Here is a 22,218-nt window from a genome sequence, read left to right as displayed (position 1 = left end):
GCTGCTGGAACTGGACAAAAATGCAGCCAGATGCAGGGAAGCTGGAGCACAGTATTTTTCCTGAAAGAATACAGAGGTATTTGCATTACCTCAAGCACTTATCGAGGTACCTGCAACTTTCAATTCAAGACAGATGAGACAAAGCTAAAAGTAAACTGCTTCCAGAACAAGTTAAAGTATATAAGGCGAAAGTAAAGCAAACACCTGTTAAGTCTTGCCAACTGTTATTTCCTAAGTATTTTCCTATAAGTGACAGATTTTTTAAAAATGCTTCTGAAGATGAATGCCGAACGCGGACACCAAGTGAGTGTGCATGTATGTGTGCTCTGATGGGAGTCACCTTGTGTGGACACAGCAGAGAAACGATCAAGGCTGTTTCCTATGACAACAAAATTCCAATAAAGCCTGGACAAACTAGCTGTATATAGTTCCAAACAAAACTTGGAAACGGTATCTTTTAATCATGACATATTTCAGAGAAAAACATAAGCAACATCAAGATACCCACCATCCAGGTCTACACATTAATAATACTTTGCCATATTGCTCAAAACCTTTTCTCTTTAAAGAAATGAGGTGATAGAGATACATCTGAATCCTCCCCACCTTGTTCCCTCCCTTCCATTCTCCCCAGAATTAACCACTATTGCTGATATCATCGATCAATGATTTTATGAGTTCATGAAGAACACAATTCCAAAAGGTGCCCTAAAGTTCCCTAGAAGAAAAAAACTAAAGAAGAGCCAAGAAGCATTTGAAAAGGAACAATAATAAAAGGTAATGGGCACTCTCAGATAAAATGTATCATATGTTGTAACGTCTGAAAGAAGGTAGCACTTGGCTAAAGAATAGGCAGGTCAATAGAATAAAACAGAAAAAGGCTATAAAATATAGTAAGGCAGCGTCAGATACCAAGTATCATTTCAAATTAGTGATAGGACAACTGGAAAATAATTATTTATCCCCAAAGAATTAAAATTAAAAAAAAAAAAGATTTTGACACTTCAGCACCAAAGAGGATATCCAAATGAACAATAAATATCTTAAAAGATGCTTAACTCCCTCAGACATCAGGGACAAGGTAAAGCCACACCTGAATACCACTACGCGGCCAACCAGAAGAGCTAAAATGAGAAATACAGGACATAACCTAGTGCCGGCAAGAACGAGGAGCAAATCCGTAAAACCACATGGGAAAACCAGGAGGCAGAGCGTCCTATAGTTAAATATACACACCCTCTCCAGAGCAGTCATTTCACTCCCAGCTGTGTACCCAAAAGAAACGTGTACCCAGGTCTACCAAACATCAAGTACCCAACAGCCAATGTCCCAAACAGCTGAACCCTGGAAACCATCCAAATGCCCATCAGCCGCAGAATGGATAAACAGAGCAACTTGGAACAGCAGGAGCAACTGGCAGGCACCTTTCCGGGGGCTGCTAGTCTTTTTCTCTGGACCTGCTTGCTGTCTGGACAATGCAGCCACTTCAGGAAAATTCAAGCTGCTCCCACATGCCATGTGCACTTTTCTATCTGCGTCTTATCCTTCTGTTAGAAACTTTTAAGAAACGAGGGGACGTTTTCACCTACCCTATTATGTTGCCAAGGGTCTCCGAGAATGAGCACTCACAGAAACAGCTTGACGGAAATCTAAGTTGCTCCAATTCTTGAAACGAATGTGGTGAGTTGCGGTCAAACCACACCGAATTTTTTAGCATTTTCATCATATCCTCATTTACAATTAGAAAAAGAAAAGGAAAATGTCAACAGCCAGCAAGAGGGGATTGGTGGAATGCATCGCATCACCAGCTACGTCAAGCTGCAGGAGAGTGGTATGCGACATGGAGAGCACCCCCAACGTAGGGCTACCTGAACACGACAGAGACTGTGAATAGAAAGACAAAGACCGAAAATAAGCCCAAGCATTAACAATGCCCATGTTTCTGGGTGCCTTTCTGGATTTCCCAATGAGCATGTGTTCCTTTAATAAAAATGAATGAACCAGAAGTTTGAGAGGAGGGCAGAAAACCAGGTAAGCAGTACTAAGGTCTCAGGCTCTAAGGGGCAAGCTGCCTAGATGTTGCGTAAGCAGAGGTGCCCCTCATTGCTCATACTCTTTAGTTTCCATTTTCATGGAAACACTTTCCAAAAGGCATTATTTGACTAATCTCTGTATCATGGACCACATCATCTTCCTTACGTGGTGTGGTACCATCTTACATCACACACGTCCTCCAGCCTTTGGCTGAGCCCCCTGCCCTTGGCTCTATCTGAAGGGTGACAGTAACAGTGCTCCCCAGCTTCAGCCTACAAATACCACTCTCAAAAAATAATGACAGGGCGCCTGGGTGGCTCAGTTGGTTAAGCGACTGCCTTCGGCTCAGGTCATGATCCTGGAGTCCCTGGATCGAGTCCCGCATCGGGCTCCCTGCTCGGCAGGGAGCCTGCTTCTGCCTCTGACCCTCCCCACTCTCATGTGCGCTCTCTCTCTCATTCTCTCTGTCTCAAATAAATAAATAAAATCTTTTAAAAAAATGACAAATATGGGTTATTTGAGAGGTTAGGTATTTAGGAACCTGGTAATCCAAGTTTATTGTGCTCCTGGTTTTGTTTCTTTTTTCCACTCTGAAGAGTTTAAAGCAAGTAAATTAGCACCAAAGAAATTTGCAAACACCCTCAGTGAAGCCATGCTGAAATAGAACTGTGTCAAACCAGATGCCGAACAGAAAACCATGCAGAGCACTCTATGAGGATGTTCGGGAGGTTTAAAAGAGGGCCACGGTCTGCAAAGAGTTAGCCACACAAAAGGCGAAATGCTCCTCCAGCAGAGGAGTCCAAACACAGACTATGACCGTGTCCTCCTAGGAAGATGAGTGACAGAACTCGGGTCGGTAATTAATGAAACCAGGTCTAAAGCACGCATCTCAGATTTCAGAGGATCTACTGCTTTTGTGACAATTACCTGCAATTATCAGCAATTCAGTCAAAATCGGGTAAAAACCTTGGATTTGCACCTGAAACTGGTATCTATAGACTGCCCTTCAAAACACCTGGGATGGTCTCGACTTACCAATGGGACAGCACACTATGGCCTAAACAAACTCATCAGTAGCTTTTAACCCAAGATGGACACATGCATATGACCTGTACAGATTAATTTGAAAGAATTGTAGATTTCCTTTTTTTTTTTTTTAAGATTTTATTTATTTATTTGAGAGAGAGAAAGAGAGCGTGTGCAAGAGGGGTGGGGGGGGAGCAGAGGGAGAGGGATAATCAGACTCCGCACTGAGCATGGAGCCCACTGTAGGACTCGATCCCATAACCCTGAGATCATGACCTGAGCCAAAATCAAGAGTCAGACGCTAAACAAACTAAGCCACCCAGGTGCCCCTGGATTTCCCTTTCTAAACTTAAATTATATTAACTCACTCCTTTCAAGCTCCTTCTTTTAAATTCCTGGGAAACCTAAGGTGGAGATCCTAGAGACAGAGTTTTTGAGGGGGGAAACCTCTTTAAATCACATACCCAAGTTCATTTAAAGAGAAAGTGATGTGCGCACAGAATCTTCGGCATTCTTAATGTGAAACTCCTATCAACTAAGCTGAGTCACAACTCTGGTTATCACTGCACATGTTATATGAGAAAGATACAGTTTCCTGGTCCCTAATCACTGTAGGGTTCTCATCTCACAGATAATCATTCCTTCAAAGAGCCATTGTCATCATTCAATGAATATTTTCCTAAAGAAAGTTAGAGCTGCAAAATCATCCTTCAAGTGCTTCTGGCAAATACTATGTCATGAATGTTTTTAAGAACCCAAACAAAGAGGGAACAGACACATGCCCATAAAGTACTGCCTAAAATAATTTTGAAGGGTTGATCCATTTTCTGGAGCCTATCCATGAACCTCAAGGGGTCCTGGACTGACATTTAAGCCCCCATGCTGAAAAAGATCGTTCATTTCTGTTTGAGGCCATGTTGCTCTTGAAATATTCCCACTACGCTCTATAGAATTTGTTCCCGACTGCATGGAGGCAGGAACTAGGATTTCCTAGGGCTTAGAAGACTGACACTACCTTCATGAGAAAGATTTTCGATAAAAACTTAACTCTCTTTTTCTAAGCACATATAGTCCCTCGTTTGTACTTAAAAATGAAATCTTCCCAAATTAAAACAAGGTACAAAATTAAACCAGAAGTTATATGTAAGATTTATACTTGTTTCATTAGTATACCCATGTATGATCAAATTTCTATCTTTAAACACTGACTTTCTCTCTGCCTCCAATCCCCCCACCATCCGGCATCAACAGTACAAAAGTCATTGATCTAGTCTAGCATGGTAATTAAGCAGTACTTTATAGCCTGGCCCCAGCTCATATAATTTTCAAAAAGAAAAAGGAACTAGATAAGGAATTTACAAAGCACTTGCTTCTCCCTCTCTTTCTCATCTATTGTTGGTGGAAAGAGAATCAAGGTATAGATACTTTTCTGATAGCCAGATGAAGACCTAGCAACAGGTACATATAGGACCATGTTCCCCCTCTGCAGTCTAAAAAACAACAAAGCAAACCAGAGGACTATGACCTCATTCTATACCAACACTAGTCACCAGCAGGAAGAAGCAACAATAGAAATTTTCCTGCTGCAAGGGCATACTGCCACTGTCCTGTTACCCAGCCTTTTACACCCTTGGATTCCCCAATATTCAACCAATATGTACGCTGGGGTGGGTGGGTGTGTGTGTGTGTAAGCATCTTTTTTCCTTCAATTCACCCAGTTTTGGGGATTAAACTGATGGATGGAAATAGTCTCAATTTGTGTGAAACTGATCAAAGAAGGTGCTTTGAATTTATGTGAAAAAGTTTCCCATTAAGGTGGTAGCTATTTTTTTTCAAACGTGATTCCTTTTAATTGCGGAAAAGAGCCCAAAGGCTTTGTCAAGGGGCACATGTTTTCTATAAATCAAAACATAAATAAATGTGAGGTTATTTCACTAGGCATACATATGGTTTTTGCTAAGTAAACTCTATTTATAAAACATTGTTAGCCTCCACCGGAACTGCTGTCAACATTTATAGGAAAGGAACTTTTCTACTGCTCTGCAACTTGCCAGGATTTGAAAACAAGCCTAGAAACATTAGTTTTTCAAGACAGATTTGATTTAAACTTAATGTGAAATGCGCCACTGTGTGTTCTCTAGCTTTTAAATGCTTGGAAGAAATCGTCAAATGAATATTAGGTGCATATTTTACCAGAAAATGTTTACATTGCTGGAAGTTCCATTATTTTAACCATGCCATTGTTCTGTTCTTTCTAGAAGTTCTCTTTTGGTTATAGGCAAGGGTCCAGGATTATTTTTCTTATCACTGTCAGGAGGACACACATATTCTGTGAAAGGGGAGTCTCTGACATCCCTTATAGCTTAGGATTCATAATTATCTCACTACCTTCTCCCAAAGACTCATTTGTATGATCTCTCCTCCTTAGACCTCACCCTAGACTATGAACGCATTTATCAGTCCTACTCAGAGCGGTTCTCAAAATGAAGTTTTCCGTGAAGGGAATTAGCTGTAAACAAGCATGAAGCAATAGTTCTTGACAACCCACAGCAGACCACACGAGGTAACAGTGACTTTAATAATATTGTACATTCTCCATTTTCCATTCAACTTTTCTTTCTTGGGCTGCTGTGCCTTCCAAAACAGAATTCTTTCCAGTGCTTTCGCAATCAATCCCTACTCTATGTGGACCTAAGCCAATAGTTACAGTAGAGTCGAGAGCGGTTCCAGAAAGAGATCTCTCGCTCACTCTTGTTTTTTTGGGTTTTTTTTTTTTTTTTATTTCCTTCCAAGTTGAATCTTCCCCAGTTGTCCCAGTTTCTCACTTCTTGGGGCACGGAATGCATTGACTTTTATTTTTGACTAGCAGGAGGAAAATGTTAACTAGTTCCATAAAAATAACTGAAAGGATTTTTAAAATCCTAAAATCCTAAATTTCCAAGGTAATAAAACATTCAAATAGATTTAATGATTGCCTGCCTAATGTGTAACTACCTTCTATATGATTAGACTGCTTTGGAAACCATGTAAATGCTTTCACTCCCACATGATATTGTCCCAATCTACAAGCAGAATTCCAAAATACATATCCCGACTCATAGAAGGAATTCTGTTTCCCTGCAGTACACTTAAAGGGGAAGGTTGCTTACAAAATGTAGCCATGGTTCCAATAAACTTAAAAATAGACATAGACAAATCCAGAGGAAAAATACGTTGTTTTTTCTATCATTCGTTTTTGTAATTTTGCAGGTTAGCAGCTAGCTCCCAGAATGAGAGACACTAATGAATTTGAAATGATAAGGAAATATAAGGAATTATAAGGCAGAATTCCCCAGAACTTCTGTTCCTAATCAATCACCAGAGATCAGTGACATCATTAGAGCCTTTGATCACAGCTCCTCTTTCAAGCTCAGATGGGACCGGATTGATCCTTGCTGGCAAGGAGAAAGGAGAAACACCTAGGAGTACAGTTCACCGTGAAACATGAGCAGTCATCAGCCTCTCGTCCCCTCCTTGGGGAGGAACAGAGAGCACATTCCAGGGCAGCCCGACCCCAAACAATAGAGCCACCTCGTTAAATCCAAATCGAATTCCCATCTTACTAGGATTCCCAAAGCGCTTTAAGAGAGGAGCGTCAGACAATAAGCTACTTTTCTTTCAGTCTGGTCTTCCTTATCCACTGGACCTACCCCGGACAAGCCCCAAATCCCTTCACCATGGGGAGGGAAGAGGTTCTGCGGATTTTGTTTTTCTCATTCTGCTCATTCCAAAGCATTTCATTCAGAACTCCCCCCCACCCCCACACGACCCCCACTCCCCTGCCGACTTTTGAATTTCACTTAATGAATCTTTACTAAAAACATGGGTTACTCCACACTGGCCAAAAAGGTGGTCATGGAATGTCTCGTTGGCTCCGATAATTTCAAAATGACTTGGATTGCAGTCACTGGGAATGTCCTGATCTGAAATGGTCCCTTTGGGAATGAAAAGTTTTAAGTGATCTTTACTACTTCAGTTCCATTGTTTGTTTTTTTCCTCCCCCTCCTTATTTGTAATACGAATCTAATTGAGCTTCATGAACATGGTGGAACGTAGTGTATTATCTCCCTCATCAGGTGATCAATGATTTCATTAATAAGACAGATAACAAAACTGTCATATCATCGACACTGTTATGAAAGATGATCCTGGCTTCCCGCTCCATTTTCCAAGGTCCGGGGTTCTCTGTGGCAGCTCTGAGTCCATTCAATATTTTCCACAGACAGAGAAAAGTGAAAATCCATTTTGAAACCAATTTCAATTAGGATCCAGAAGCTGTTATCACAGGTGTCGCGGAATGAGTCCGTGAGGGGAAATGTCGCCTATCCATTCTGAAATGAAACCTTATCAGGGGCTACAAAGATGGCTGGGGACAGCCTATCTGTAAATTACTTTTCATCCTGTGTTAACTCAACCTTAGTCCTGTCATATGGAATACTTTCCACCCACTGGTAATAATCTAATGACTAACTAGAGAGAGTGCCCAAACGGCTTCCAGCCGGACAGGGCTGTCCCCTTAAACAGGGGTGCAAATGCAGGCACAGTGGGCCGGCGGGCAAGCAGAGGGGCAGGCATGCTTTAAATGATAGAACTAAAAGTTTATTATGGGAAATAAAAGAAGCCCGTCTCCACCCACTGCATTCCTGGTGATTTTTCCATTGCAAACTCCAAGGCTCCGTTACTTCATTAATGCAGCACCCAAGTCGGGAGGCTTTTCTCTCACATCTTCCAGGCTCCTTTTAGCAAATTATCCCATGACGGCGGATTTATTCAGTCAAAGACCTCGGACTTTGAGAGGCAACAAAAGAATCAAGAGACTTTCTGGTCCACCTGCCTGGCGAATGATGAGCCAGGGAAAAGTCTCCCCCAGAGAAACCAATCAAACCATTGTGTGGCGCAGCCAGACCTTTTCAACTGTCAAGCCAGAGAGCAGGGGAAGAGATGAAAGGACGCGGGATGAAGCTACCATTTACGGAACCATGTGGGAATGGTCTCCTAAGATTTAATAATTGGGATGGAACTCAACTTTCTACAACTAAAGGGGAAAAAAAAGAGAGAGAGAGAGCCCGAGAAGAGGAAAGAGTCAAAGAAAGGGGTAAAAAAAAAAAAAAAAAGGAGTGAAAAAGGAAAAAAAAAAAGTCTAAGTCAGAGTAGGAAGAACTTTTATAATAAAAATTTCCCCTACCTAAGATGAAGTCCCATCTATAAAAGCAGAGGGGAAAAAGAAGTTACCAAAAACAAACAAACAAAAAAACAATAACAACAACAACAAAAAAAAACAAAGGAAAGAAAATAAAAGAGAAAGAAAGAAAACAGATTTAACAAAGGCTTTGCTATTTCTTCTCTAGGTTGGAGCTGCATTACATGTTCTGATTCTAGCATTCTTGTGCAATTAATTCATAGAGGCAAAACAACAGCAGAAAAAGCCCTCTTTAATAGGAGTGCCTTGTAGTTTTAAGTAAAAGGATATTTTAAATTGGCCTAAAAGGAAACAATACATTGACTGGACACTCAGAAAAGACAGACTAACAGAGACACTAGGTCATATATTTCTGGGCAATTTTCAATAACATTTTACTTCCACTAACAATTCAACATGAAATATTTAAAAAGAAAGGGAAAAACTATGCAAACAGGGCCTAAAAAAAAAAAAACGGACTTTTTAAAAACACGAAATACACGTAACGTCAAGCAGCAACTGTAGTTCTAATGCTTCCTGTTATTACTGGTGACTCTTATGGCATGTATTGCTAAGCCAAGTTTAAAAAAGAAGTATTTGTCAAATTTTCGGTGGGGGGTAGTGCTGGACCTGTGTCCTGACTGTGGTGGTGGGTACGTGACTTTTATCGATTTGTCAAAACTCACAGAAATGCACAACGAAAAGAGTGAATTATGCACCATGTAAGGTTTTTTATTTTTATTTTTTTAAGATTTTATTTATTTGACAGAGAGAGCAAACAAGCAGGGGGAGAGGCAGAGGGAGAGGGAGAAGCAGGTTCCCTGCTGAGCAGGGAGCCCGATGTGGGGCTCGATCCCAGGACCCCTGGGATCACGACCTGAGCCCAAGGCAGACACTCAACTGACCGAGCCACCCAGGTGCCCCGGTTTTCTTAAATAAATGTGAATGACCACAGATATATGTGGAAAGATTTCCACGTAAACAAGATAACACAGAAATGTTTGCTTTTCCATCTCCCCACCTCCTTCTCTGCCTGGGACCCTGGTGGACCCAGTACTCAGTGCGGCAACCTTCTAGCATCCCACCTTGTGAGCTGCCTGGACACGCAGGCCTTGCCCCCACCTGGGCCAAAGGAGGCAGAGGCCACTGAGCCACCTCCCCAGAGGGAGCATGCCCACCCACAAGCGCCATTTTGGCCCTGAGCTGTTGCTGTTACTGTTACGGTTACTGTTTCTGATTCTGACCAGTTTATTTCTGGAAATGTGAAATAACCACATCACTTGATCACAAGCAATCAAAGCAGCCCAGAAACTTTCCACAAGCAATACACATCATGCGGTGGCTTTTTATTCGCAAGTTTGGAAAGCTCTGGCAAGATGGGTTTGATATTCATTCCTCATTTATCTGAGTGCCCAAGAATTGTCCTTTTAGAGGAGAAATCCAATAGTTATTTACACAGGAAAAAGGAGGCTTACCCTCAGGGAAGCCCATTAGCACAGATTTACTGATTTCATCCCATAATTTGAATGAATATTTATGAATGAGAAGTAGACCCTGAAAGCATTTGATTAGTTAAATCCAAACGTGTGCCAATTTCGGGACCAGTGATTCGAGGCAGTTTGCTGATCGCAGCTCCTGTCATCCGCTTACCTGCCTGTTAAACTACGTCCTGAGGACCACATTTTAAGAGTTTTCTGCAAACCAATACCCTCTAATTCTCTTGATCAGATTAAAGTTTACCCACTCCTAGATTATTTCCAAATGATGCTGCGCTGAAAGAACGAGATGAAAAGTGCCCGTGAACGAAATCCTGTCGACTTACACTCAAAAGAGCCTAGTACAAATAATAGCTGACATGGTGGGTTACTCATGGTGCCAGCCTCAGAGATGTTAAGTATTTAGCCTAAGATCACACAGCAATGAAGCAACAGAGCTGGGATTCAAGCCCTGGCATTAACACTGCCGCTGGGCTCCACATGTCCCCTGTCCCCGTGGAGTGGCTATAAATCCTGGCAGGCTTGTGCATCATACTGTGCAGGCCCACTGAATGTCCGCTGGGGACCTCCCAGCACAAGACACTGAAGGGGGGGTGGAGCATGGGGGGTACAAACCAGGTGCTACTTTCAAAAAATTTTAACTAAGGAAATATAAATCAAAACCACAATGAGACACCACCTCACACCTGTCAGAATGGCTAAAATCAAGAACACAGGAAACAACAAATGTTGGCGAGGATGTGGAGAAAAGGGAGCCTTCTTGCACTGTTGGTGGGAATGCAAGCTGGTGCAGCCAGTCTGGAGAATAGTGCGGAGGGTCCTCAAGAAGTTAAAAATAGAGCTACCGTATGACTCAGCAACTGCACTACTAGGTATTTACCCAAAGGATACAAACATACAGATTTGAAGGAGTACATGCACTCTGATGTATATAGCAGCATTATCAACACTAGCCAAACTGGAGAAAGCCCAAATGTCTATCGACCGATCAATGGATAAAGAAGATGTGGTATATATACATAATGGAATATTACTCAGCCATCAAAAAGGAAGAAATCTTGCCATTTGCAACGACATGAATAGAGCTAAAGTGTATTATGCTAAGCGAAATCAGTCAGTCAGAGAAAGACAAATACTATATGATCTCACTCATATGTGGAATTTAAGAAAGAAAACAGATGAACATATGGGAAGGGGGGGTAAAAAAGAAGGAGAGAGAGAAAGAGAGAAAAAAGCCATAAGAGACTCTGAATGACAGAAAACAAACTGAGGGCTGATGGAGGGAGGTGGCTGGGGGATGGGCTAGATGGGTGATGGGTACTCAGGCGGGCACTTATGATAAGCACTGGGTGTTGTATGTAAGTGATGAATCACTGAATTCTACTCCTGAAACCAAAATAGCACTGTATGTTAACTAAAATTTAAATTTCAAAAAAATTTTAACTAGAAGGTAAACATTAAGTGTTATGGAGAGGGGAGAGAGATGAATAAGTGGAGCACAGAGGATTTTTCAGGCAGTGAAACTATTCTGTAGGATACTGTCATGGTGGCTACGTGTCCTTATACATTTGTCTAAGCCCACAGGATCTACAGCACAAGGAGTGGACCCTAACGAAAACTATGGACTTTAGTTAATAACAGTGTGCCAATATTGGTCCACCAATTTTAACAAATGTACCATACTAATGTAACATGTAAATAACAGGGGGATCAAGGGGGTTAGGGGGTGGACGGGAACTCTCTATACTTTCTGCTCCATTTTTCTGTAAACCTAAAACTTCTCTAAAATCTAATCTAATCTATTCATGCAAATAATCATCATAAATAAAATACCCAAAAAACCAAGTGCTACCAGGTAGTTCCCAAAAGGACACAAGACCGTATGGAGAGAGAGAGAGAGAGGGAGGACATTGTCACATTTGAGAAGAATTTACACTCATTCTGTGGAAGAACAACATCAACGAAAACAAAGAGCCCTTCAATTTAGCTAAAATATGGGTTACAGATGGGAAAGTATGGTAGCAGCAGATCAGACTGGAAAGTCAGACTGCGGTCAAATTTTGGAAGATACCTAAATGTTAATCAAAGGGTTTTTGAACAGTATTCTATATGTAGCTGGGAATCATTCAGGGTTCTAGAGGAGGGGCATGGCATGAGCGGAACCATAAAAAAAATTAATTTGGCAAGAACAAGTCCCATAAATGAGAAGAGCAGAGACCAAAGGCAAGGTGATTGGATAGAAGGTTATTTTAACTGTCTAGGCATGAGGTAGTAGGTTTTAAATAGCACAGCGCAGTAGGGTGGCCTGAAGAGACACAGGGGTGAATAATTACAGAGGAAAATCTACCAGGACTTCAAAACTAGTAGGATGTGGGAAGCATGAGAGACGGAGGGGTCAAAGGTGATGGTGCAGTTTCAAGCCTGGGTGACTGCAGGAAAGGTGATCTACTCAGCCTAAATAAGAATCAGAGGTTGCCGGGTTCAGGGACACGTGAGTGTGGAGAGCAAGGGAGCCAGGGCTCTTATGAGAACCAGATTAACAATCATTAGTTAGTTGGTTTAAAAAGGTGAAACATAAAATCTAACTCTGATACAACACAAACCATCTCCTAAATGGGAAACACTTTACCCCAGAAAAAAGAATCAAGAAAAGGGACATGCACATGCTGTTTCTTATGCTAAGCCATATAATCAATGTTAGTTTTCAAGCTTAAAAAAATTCAAAATAAATTTTCTCAAAATTATCTTCCTGATTTTCTGGCTTAAGAAACCATTCAGAAGAATGGCACAGAAAGTTTGCTATCCATCCTTCCTTAAGATGTGCAACTTGGTCACATTCAGGATTTGTGAAACATCTTGAATTATTTTTCAAGAGTCCAGCAGATTCAAAATTACTTTTTCCAAACATTTTTCCCTTCATTTCAAAACCTATGTGTATTTTCAAGAAAACACAATCCTTTTGTTTTGGATTCATAACATTTAACTCATCCACATGCTCTGACCAAGAACAATGGCTGACATCTGCTAAGCTCTTCCGACAGAAGGCTACAGACACTGCCTCACTTAATCCCCTAAAGATCCTGTGAAGTGGGTCTCATTACCTTCTTGCTAAAAAGATGAGGAAACTGAGACTTTGAGAAGTTAATTTGCCCGCACTCACACAGCCGGTCCAGACCTGGTGCAGAACTCAGTCCAAGCCCTCACATCCCCAAACCTAATCAACCAAAGGTTGGTTCTCCTAACCAACATCCTATAATTTGGAATCCATTTTATCTGACAGCCCTTCCCATCCATCTGTCATGTGCCAGGAAACAAAATGTGGCCAAGAAAAAAAAAAGGGGGTGTTGAACATCTAAAGGCACAAGAAAACTAAAACTCACAGTCTACAGGGTACAAACTACTCACCCATTTCTGAGCAGAATTAAGTACATCCTCGCTTACCATTAAAAAAAAAAAAAAAAAAAATTCAGCGAGACAAGAGCTCATGGTGGAGAAGAGCCAATGAATTCCAAATTCCCAACAAAATTCTGAGCCACCTTACTCCCAGCCAGGAGACCAATTGCTATCACGATACACTGATAGGTGTTACTGGACAGTTCAAAAGAAAATCCCAGGGCCAGGAAATAACCAAAGGTCAAAGTAAAAAAAAAAAAAAAAAAAAAGTATCTCCTTACATATTTGCAGACCATAACACTCTCCCCTTACAAACCTTTAAGAGTCTTTTTTAAGCAGAGGAGAACCAAGTCCTTCCTCTTGAAAGAAACAGAGTGAACACGGAACTTCCTCTCCATTACTAACCTATCAACTCTGGTTTCACATTGCATCACCACTAGGATAATAATTTCTGCTTTCTATCACTTAAGGTATGTTCCCAATAACCATCAGAGCCAATAAAAGATCTCCAAGACCACGGCCTACATACGTTCATTATTAGGGCCTTTCTTGTTTTTAAAGCAGAATAGTAAGTTAATCAGAAAGATCAGATTACCCTTTTCAAAGAAAATCATAGGCCAAAAATGATATAAAACACTTCAAACTGAAAAGTCAGTTATTGCAAATCATGGAAGAAAATGTTACAGGATAAGGACAGTGTTTAAAACGCCAGAATATCTGGATTAAAAAACCATTTACTATTTACAAAACAGAACGTGCAGCTTTGAAAGCAATGAATCCATACCAGCAACAAACAGATTATTAAGGAATTTTACTTGCAGTGCTAGCATATTAACACATTTGGTGGTTTTTAAGTAAACAATGGCACCTAATATGTGGGCACTCACTGTATATGTGAAATATATTAGATGCCAAAAATAATCCTTCATTCACAATTGCACTTAACAAAAACTCAGAGAACTGAAAGTCTTTTCTTCTGTCATTTACGTTTACTAAATAACATTAAAGCTTAAAATCAAACACATGAAACACACACATTGTGGTTCCTGGGTAAGAATACTAAATGCTTTCTAGGTTGATATAGGCTCTTCAATGTTACAAAAAATCAAACGTGGCTTGTCTTTTTCCCCCATACAAGACTCAGAACAGCTTTTCGCTTGTGTGTGTCATTTTAAATTTCAGTGTTAAAGAGTCAAATGCTTATTTAGAAGGCTGTTCAGTTTTTGAACCATACATTTGGGTTGTGCGAATGTGTGTGTTTAAACAAAACTCTGTATGAATGTTATTCTAGGACTAGATACTCAGCTGAGAAAACTAAGAAAACAGATGTGTAAGGACATGCAGTGGAATGTGTGTGGTTTGGCTAGAAGGTTCACAATCGGGAACAAATCGTAGCACATAATGGCTGAAAAAGTTAATTAAGTCAACCTAACACAGCACCAATAACAAAATTTTTTTGTTTGCTTGTTTTGTTGGATTTTAATCATGAGATTGTGGACGGGGGAGTGGGGGGTGGAATGCATGTATTACATCCATTTGGTTCTTGAGGCTAAACTCATCTTTAGCCATTCATGGACAAATCCCTGAATTTCAGAGCTTTGTAAAGAAAGCCCAAGAACACCCCTGGTCATAGCAGCAATTAGTACTAGCTACGATAGGATGGACATGATCTTAATGTGCGTTGTGTGAACGGCTTCAGTGCAGGTATCCAGGCACCACTGAAATGTTTGGAAAGAGAAAAGAGAGAACAGGAGACAGGGCGGACAAAAGAACTGATGATCAAGGCCATGGCAGCCACCTGCCAGCAATACCCAGCACACCAGCAGCCCCACGTGCAGGAAAACCCAAACCAAACCTGGACCGAACCCTGCCAACCTCCCCCACCCCACCCCCCCACCCCCCCGCTGAGCTGGATGACCCCAGCCAAGTGTGGAGGGAAGCAGGAGACCAGGTAGGAGTCTGCAGAACAAAAAAGAGGCTGGGTCATTCCAGCCCCTGGAGCAGGATCCTGGGACTACAAAGAGGCTCTGAACTAGTTAGGAAAACCTGTGAAGGACCCTGGTACAATTATTAGCATTGCTCACGCGGAGCAATCACGAACCAAAAGGTTTTTGTTCTTGTCTTTAAATTTGCTTTCCGGTTTTCCTGGAATCTTCCAGGAGAACTGCAACCCACGCATAAAACCACCACTTCCATTTCTCTTCTACTTGGTGGGGTCTTTATATTATCCCAAAATAAACATTTAATAAAGCCCTTAGGAGAAACAGGAACACTGGGAACATAGAGCTGGCCGGGTTAGCAGGACAGCTCTCCTGCAGGCACTTGCCCTGCAAACCTCATGAGCATCTGCCCCGAACAGGACAGGTTTTACGCTCAGGAGGCCACGTGTATTTCAAGGACACAGGCCAATGGGGCCAAAAGCTAGGAGAGTTTGGTTCAGGATCCGTGATTACTTCAGACGACAGGACCAACTTCGTGAATCATAACTGCTCCTTCTCTGGCTAATGTTCTCGAGGGACTGCTTGGCTCCCACAGGGCTGGTTAGGTTGGTTCTGCTCTGAGTGCCCCTAACCAGGTTCATGAGAGGACCTCATGGTCAGTGCGGCTCGAGACAAACTCAGCGGCACCAAAACCCTCCCAAAGCACGTGTGGGAGGAGCAGGAGTGGCGGCACCTTCAACGGGACAGCCCCACCTCTGCGGGACAGCCCGACCTCTGGGCGAGGCTGCTGAAATTCCACAAGGACAGTGCCTTCCAGAGGGTCCACAAGGGCAGCCGACGGACACTCGTTCTCACCTGTGCTCACAACCACATGCACACTCCTATACACTCATGCTCGCACATACCCACACACTTCTGCACACCCTCACACCCGCCCATGCACACACAAGCTGTAGATAACCAAAAGCTCATGTTTCGCGAAGCGTAACACCCAGAAAGTGCTCATTCCTACAACATCACTATTAAAAATTATCAAACAACCTACCCTGCATGTACTGATTCTATTTCTGGAATAAGAAATTTGCCTAATTTTTATGAATTCCAGGGAAAAAAAAGAAACAAGGGTCACGTGATGTTTTAAAAGGCGAAAACAGGGCTTCTTTAACCACACTGGAAGAATAACACAACTATCCAGCTCCATTAAAATAAGATCCAGTCCGGACTTTAAATACCACAAATAAAGGGAGAAATAGGGACAAATTTCCACATGTATGTAAATTCATTATTTTAACTCAGACATAAATATATGTCCCTGAGGATCAATTCAAAACTGGACTCATTAGCAGCAGATTTAACACCAGCCCCTCCCGTGGCCCAGCCAAGCCAGCAACGCACGCTGGTGACATCCAGGAAGGGGAGCCTCCGACAGGGATGGGCACGGGGAACAGGGGCCAGGCTCCTCCGTGTCAGCTTGGACAAGGCCACAGTCAGGAAAGGAAGGTGCAGTTACCTTCCAAAGTAGATTCTGACTGTCCAGTTGTATGTAAAAAAAAAAAAAAAATTATAAGTCAACCTAGTAAAGTCTTTCTTGGAATAAATAAAAACCCACAGGGAGGGAGGGAGCAGGTTGGCTCATGCAAATCAGGGTGCCCAGATGTGCAGTGCCCTAAAGGTTGGAGAAAAGACCAGCTCATTCTTCTCAAGGGCACATGGAAAAGTGGAGGGTGGTGGGAGGAGGCTGGGGAGGCTATGAAATCTACAAAAAGCAAAGGCACCTACTGGCCTAGGACAGTAGAAAAGAGGGAAAAGGAAGCGGTCACCATTAACCTGTTCAGTCTGGTTTTTTCCAGAGGGGGGCTCTGGAATTTGTTTGCAATGCTCCCTGTTTGAATTGAAATGCCTCTCAACACTGTGCTTAAAATATTAAAAAAAATATATATATATAGCACCCAGAAACAGCAGCTAGGTGTTATCTGTGAACACAATTCAGTCCATTTTTATAAGCCAACAGCCAAACCTGCGTCTCAGATACCAGTGTTACCTTGAGGTCCAACCATTAACAACTTTTAAAATCCTTTCGAATGAACTGCACAGAGTTGGTGGGGGAGGCAGGGATCCTCTCACCAAATCTTGACAAGGCAACTTTTGCGTCTTTTGTAATAACTAATAACTAATTATTCCAACCAGTGTAGACTTTCCATGTGAAATGCAAAGTATTTTGAACTCCTGCCAGACTAATCAAGACGATTTCCAAAATGCCACAACAGGAACTTCCTATAATAAATAACCTATCACATTTACATCTCAAATTAGAAAATTTGGAAGAAAACATGTAGTCTTGGTGCCAAAATAGAGCTCACTAAAACCTGCCCATCCCGCACCCCCCTTTTGCTTTCTTTAACCTCTAAAGAAACAAACCCTGGTCCAGGTGCAAATGTTCAATGGACAAGGAAGGCAGAGAACACAGAAATGACTCTAGGCTCGGATGCTGGTAATGCCCACAGCTGCTCACCATTGGAAGTGGTGCTGGAGGCCACGGCTTTCTCACTGACATCTCGCGAGGAGCATTTCACTATGGAATTCTCCACTTTCTTCTTCTCAGTGGTTGTGGAGCTGTGGGACTGGGCCTCCATGATGCCTTCTCATTACTTCAGCTCTCTGCTACCAGGAATGCCTAAAACAAAACAATAGCGCCATCAACTTCCAGGAAGAGTGGGCCAAAAAAAAAAAAAAAATCTCACTTAAAAGCCCACTTCACCTGTGGCCTGAGGAGGGGTCTAAGAGCTTTATTTAAGGAGTTCGAAATCTGGAAGACCCTTGCCCACAACTTTTCTTGCAAAAATACCTCCAAGTTGTAATAACAAGCCAGTCAAGTTCTGTCCGACACATGCAAAAGGAGAAGGCAGGGAAGTATCCATAATGTGAGACTTTTCCCAAATTCCTACTGGGCATTTGTTATAAAGTGGTCTGAAGATCTCAATTTTCAGCTGTGTTTATGGTGTGAAACCCAAGGGTCGCATTACTTTTGTAAGCCACATCTACAAGTGTCTCTTCAGGAGGCCAAATTTATAGGGAGGGGCATTGCGATAACTTTCCAAAAGGGGAAGGTTTTTAAGTATTAATTAGGTGTTTCAAAGAGCATGGCCATTTCTCAAGCCCAAGGCCAGCTCCACTTTTGGAAACAGAGCGTGATGTGGGCCAAGAAGCTCGGGATGTCTGCTGACCTGATATATCTGAATTGCAAAATGCCCCTTCATCCTAATTCACCAAGGTAAACCGTACTCTTTAGGCTTTCTTAAGACATGAGAACGTTTCAATTCATTTGTGCTACATTATTAAAACCAACAAAGGCAACAGAACAACATGCTCTGGATCCCACAGGAAAAGTCAAAAGATTGCTGAGAGCAAAGACTGGGACCGCTTAAGAAATACGAACACCCAGCTACAGGCAAGTGCCCTGACTCCTCTCTTTGGTTCTTGTTTTTGTTGTTTTTTTGTTTTGTTTTGTTTGTTTGTTTTTGCAGTCATGAGTTGCACCTGCAAAGACTGCAAGATGAAAAGTGTCCTCTCCAGCATGTTTTCCTCAAGCTGTCTAGATTGCAACACTCATGGTGGGCATTAGCAGACGCCACCATGTTCAATCCAAACAACGATTACTGAAATAAAACAAGCAACTGCTTAACCGACTAAAAGGGTTAAAATACCAGATGAAATCTTTTTAGTCAGCCTTAACTCAAATTTGCAAGGGAATTGAAAAGTCTTTCTTTATTGTATGAGAAATTCTCCCCTTGGTCTGGAATTCAAGTAACTAGAAAAGCTTAAGATCCAGAGGCTGCCGGGCACAAAGCAATAAACCCTCCAAATACTCATATATCTCTTCTGCTAACCCCCATTTGTTTGCCTTGATTATCCACTGTCATTCATTGTAAAACACACAAGTTACTTAAGAACAGCTTTTCTAGAATAAAAAAAGAAAAAAAGCAGCACTGAGTTAAATTTGCATATCAATTGTGAGATCCACTCCAAATTCTGAAACATCTGTCAAAGAGCGCTAACAAAGTACCACAGTAAAGGAGCTGCTGATCCTCCTTTCACTGGGCTGAGGCCAGGCGCTGGTCCAGAGGCCAGAGCCTCTTTAGGGGCTGCTACCTGAATGGCGCCCCCTGGAGTTACCCCGCGATTCAGATCTCTCATCTGTCACATGATGGAATCACACCTTGGGATCTGGGACTTAACCTTGGGGGAAGGTGGGTACGGTCCTCTTTAAGATGTTAAAAGTTATGGATCCTCTCCCCAGAAAAATACCCTTCAACACACACCAAAGAGTGTACATTTGATTTCCAAGGGATCACGGGCCCTCCAAGCTCTTCCATGAATACAGATCGAGAACCTGTATGCTCCCCGCAAAACTGATGTTAATATCATCTTTAAAGTATGCCACAAGAAGAGTTTAACCCAGTCCAGAGCACTGATTCCCAAGGTCGGACAAGAGCCACCTGGATCAGCCTTGCCACAGTGCTTCCAAGACATTCGAATTCCCAGGTCCAATCCCTGACGTCTCGGAGGTAGCCCCTGGAAACTTTAGCCAGCACTGGTAAGCATTAGGCTCAGCAAAGCTTGCAGACAACTGTTCCACACATTTCTGTTCACTGCTATGTGTCCAGTGCAACAGGTACCCATTGACGTTTTTGCCAACTGGATGAAGAAATGAATGGGTGGCAGCCCAGACTACTGAATTTCAACAGCCTGCCATGAGCCTTTCCCAACGCCCATCACAATAATGAAGTCATCTTCCAGAATCTTTCCTGAATGGCTTCATGGCCAGCTTCCCCTCCAGATCCTAAGCTCCATGAAGACAAGCACCATGGCTATCTTCCTAGCACCTCATACCCATAAGAATGTTTACCGAGTAAATAAACGATCCTGAGATGACCTGGTGACCCGGACAATCCTGCAGTGTCTTCAATCTTAATCACCATTGATTCCGCTACATATCTTTTCTTTCATATCCAGTGTTTCTTCGAAAACTGACGAATTATACAAAAACTAATAGTTTTCAACAGGAATATTTCATCGAAACACTCCATTCACAACCATTTTGGATAAACAGGCATTTACTATAATTGTTTCCCTCAAAACCCACATACGGTTTTATTGGTCGAATTTGGATGGAGTTTGCTAAGTTAAAACTGCACATGGAAACAAGCCAAGGGACCAGGAAAAAAAAAAAAAAATGAAAGGATAGGATTCCTTCCTGGCTAAGAAATAAGTCTGTCCGTTAGTAGAGGGAGCTAATTAACAGTAGTGAGGTGACAAGTCACCAAAGTTCCTTGAGAAACTTGGGTTTTGTGGAGTTGTTGGTTTTTCCCCCAAGCAAAGGACTTCGTTTTAACAAAGCAATAAACCCTCCAAATACTCATCACCAGAGAGAGAGGTTCACGTGAGAAGAGGTAAAGCCCCAGGCACTGACTGAAATTGCACTAATTAATGGTCTTAGAGAATACCAATTCCTACCCCCTCTCCCTGTTCGAAATGGATTTTTTTTAAAAAATGGGCCCTTGGTCACTCAAGAATCTACCCCCTTCTTCTATTTTGACAACTTATTTTTAGATCTCATTAGTTAGTAACTAATTATTTAAAAGTGTGGTTTATGCTTGGAACAGGGCTATAAAAATGGCAACTTGCCAAGGTAGACATCTGCTTCCTGTATATCCCTATAAATTATATCAGCTTATTTTACTGATAAAAACACAACTTTGTCCCTGTCAGTTACAAAGGGGAAAGTTTTAACATTCTAGGCTCTCACACCTCATCAAAACTATGCATGAGGAGTTAGCAGAAGAGGGTCTGCTTCTAGCAGTAGGGGCAGGTTGGTTTTTCTTTTTTTTTTTTTTTTTCCATAGAACATTAAGCCCAGTTTGGAAACTCAGTCCTGATTTGATATTTGAAGGTGTGAGGTACAGAAGTGTCCAGTAAAAATTCCTTGTGGAATCTTCAAGCCTACCTAACTGAAGCAGTGGCCCACAGTACTATTTTTAAAACCTGGGATTTCTTAAATAAAGTATAATTTATTTAGAACATAAGTTGCAAGGAAAACTTTTTCAGTTCTGCTTCACTTCAAAGATTTTTCTCTGAGGAAAACATGCCACTGGTTTTTAGACGGGAATGAAAGGTGACTTTCCCCACCCCGCCCCCACCACGTTTCCTCCTCTCAGAACTCCACACTGTTCCTCAGCTCCTTCCACCACATGCAACATTACGTGCAAGATTTGCTGGCATGCCCCTTGACTTTTTATGCTTATGGAGAAAAGAAAAAAGAGAAAAATTTTTTTTGTAGCTGATGTTGGAAGTCCCAGCAGCTTGAATAGATGAAAAAGCAAAACAAAACAAAAAAACAACCAAGGAAATCTCTGATAGTGCAGACCTGCTAGAGCATGAAGTTGCATAGGTAAATGAAGGGATAAAAATTCCTTCCTGAAAGCAGTCCTGGCTTTTCCCCATTCAACCGTCCCTTGAACCTTTTGTAATTTCCCGGAGGCCTAAACCCAGGGCACAATTAATTCCAGACCCTATTTTAAACCTAATCCTTCGCCCACTAGCAACCTGCCTGCAGGTGGGTCTTTCCTCTCTGAATTAGAAATCTGAACTTGCATCAACCTCCTACTACAGGAGAAAGCATCTAAAGCTTGCTGGAGGCCCTGACCAGGTGACGGTGGAGTTGGTGCACGGCTCCATTTGAAAGTCAGTTCAAGAAAGACGCCAGCAGACCACACTGGGCAATTCTTGGGGGGACCTACATTTGAAACGGCCCCTTCGCGCAGAAAGCCTCCAGTGGCCCTGTCTTCAGAGCTGCCGTGAAAAAAACCAAACCAAACCCCAGGAACCTCATCACGGCAAAGAGGAGTCCCCGTTCTTATTATAATAGTTCTCCAGGCTGTGGGCCGGGGTCATTTCGGGAGAGCTCCCGGGCTCGGCCTGCGCCCCCACGCCCGCTGCCCCGCGTGCGGCCCCGCGCACGGTTCCAGCCAGGCTGCCGGTCCGCACTCCTGTCCCGCTTCCCCGCGCCGCCCCGGCGGGCCTGCGGCTCTCGGCGGGCGGGCGCACGGCGCTC

General features: G+C 42.4%; 1 protein-coding gene across 2 annotated transcripts in view; it reads right to left on the bottom strand.

Annotated features, from left to right (window-relative positions):
- Positions 1-22,218, bottom strand: part of GLI3 (GLI family zinc finger 3) — a 273,042-nt gene that overhangs the window by 240,855 nt on the left and 9,969 nt on the right. For both annotated transcript variants that reach the window (XM_035026515.1, XM_035026516.1), the window contains exon 2: positions 17,620-17,781. In XM_035026515.1, coding sequence (XP_034882406.1) covers positions 17,620-17,740 — 121 coding nt within the window. In that variant the 5' untranslated portion in view covers positions 17,741-17,781. The remainder of the gene's footprint in view (positions 1-17,619; positions 17,782-22,218) is intronic.

This window comes from Mirounga leonina, unplaced genomic scaffold, assembly GCF_011800145.1.
Source record: "Mirounga leonina isolate KUSES-001 unplaced genomic scaffold, KU_Mleo_1.0 Mir_199, whole genome shotgun sequence".
Classification (NCBI taxonomy): domain Eukaryota; kingdom Metazoa; phylum Chordata; class Mammalia; order Carnivora; family Phocidae; genus Mirounga; species Mirounga leonina.
Note: the sequence above shows the minus strand (reverse complement) of the source record. Positions and strands in the feature narration are given on the sequence as shown.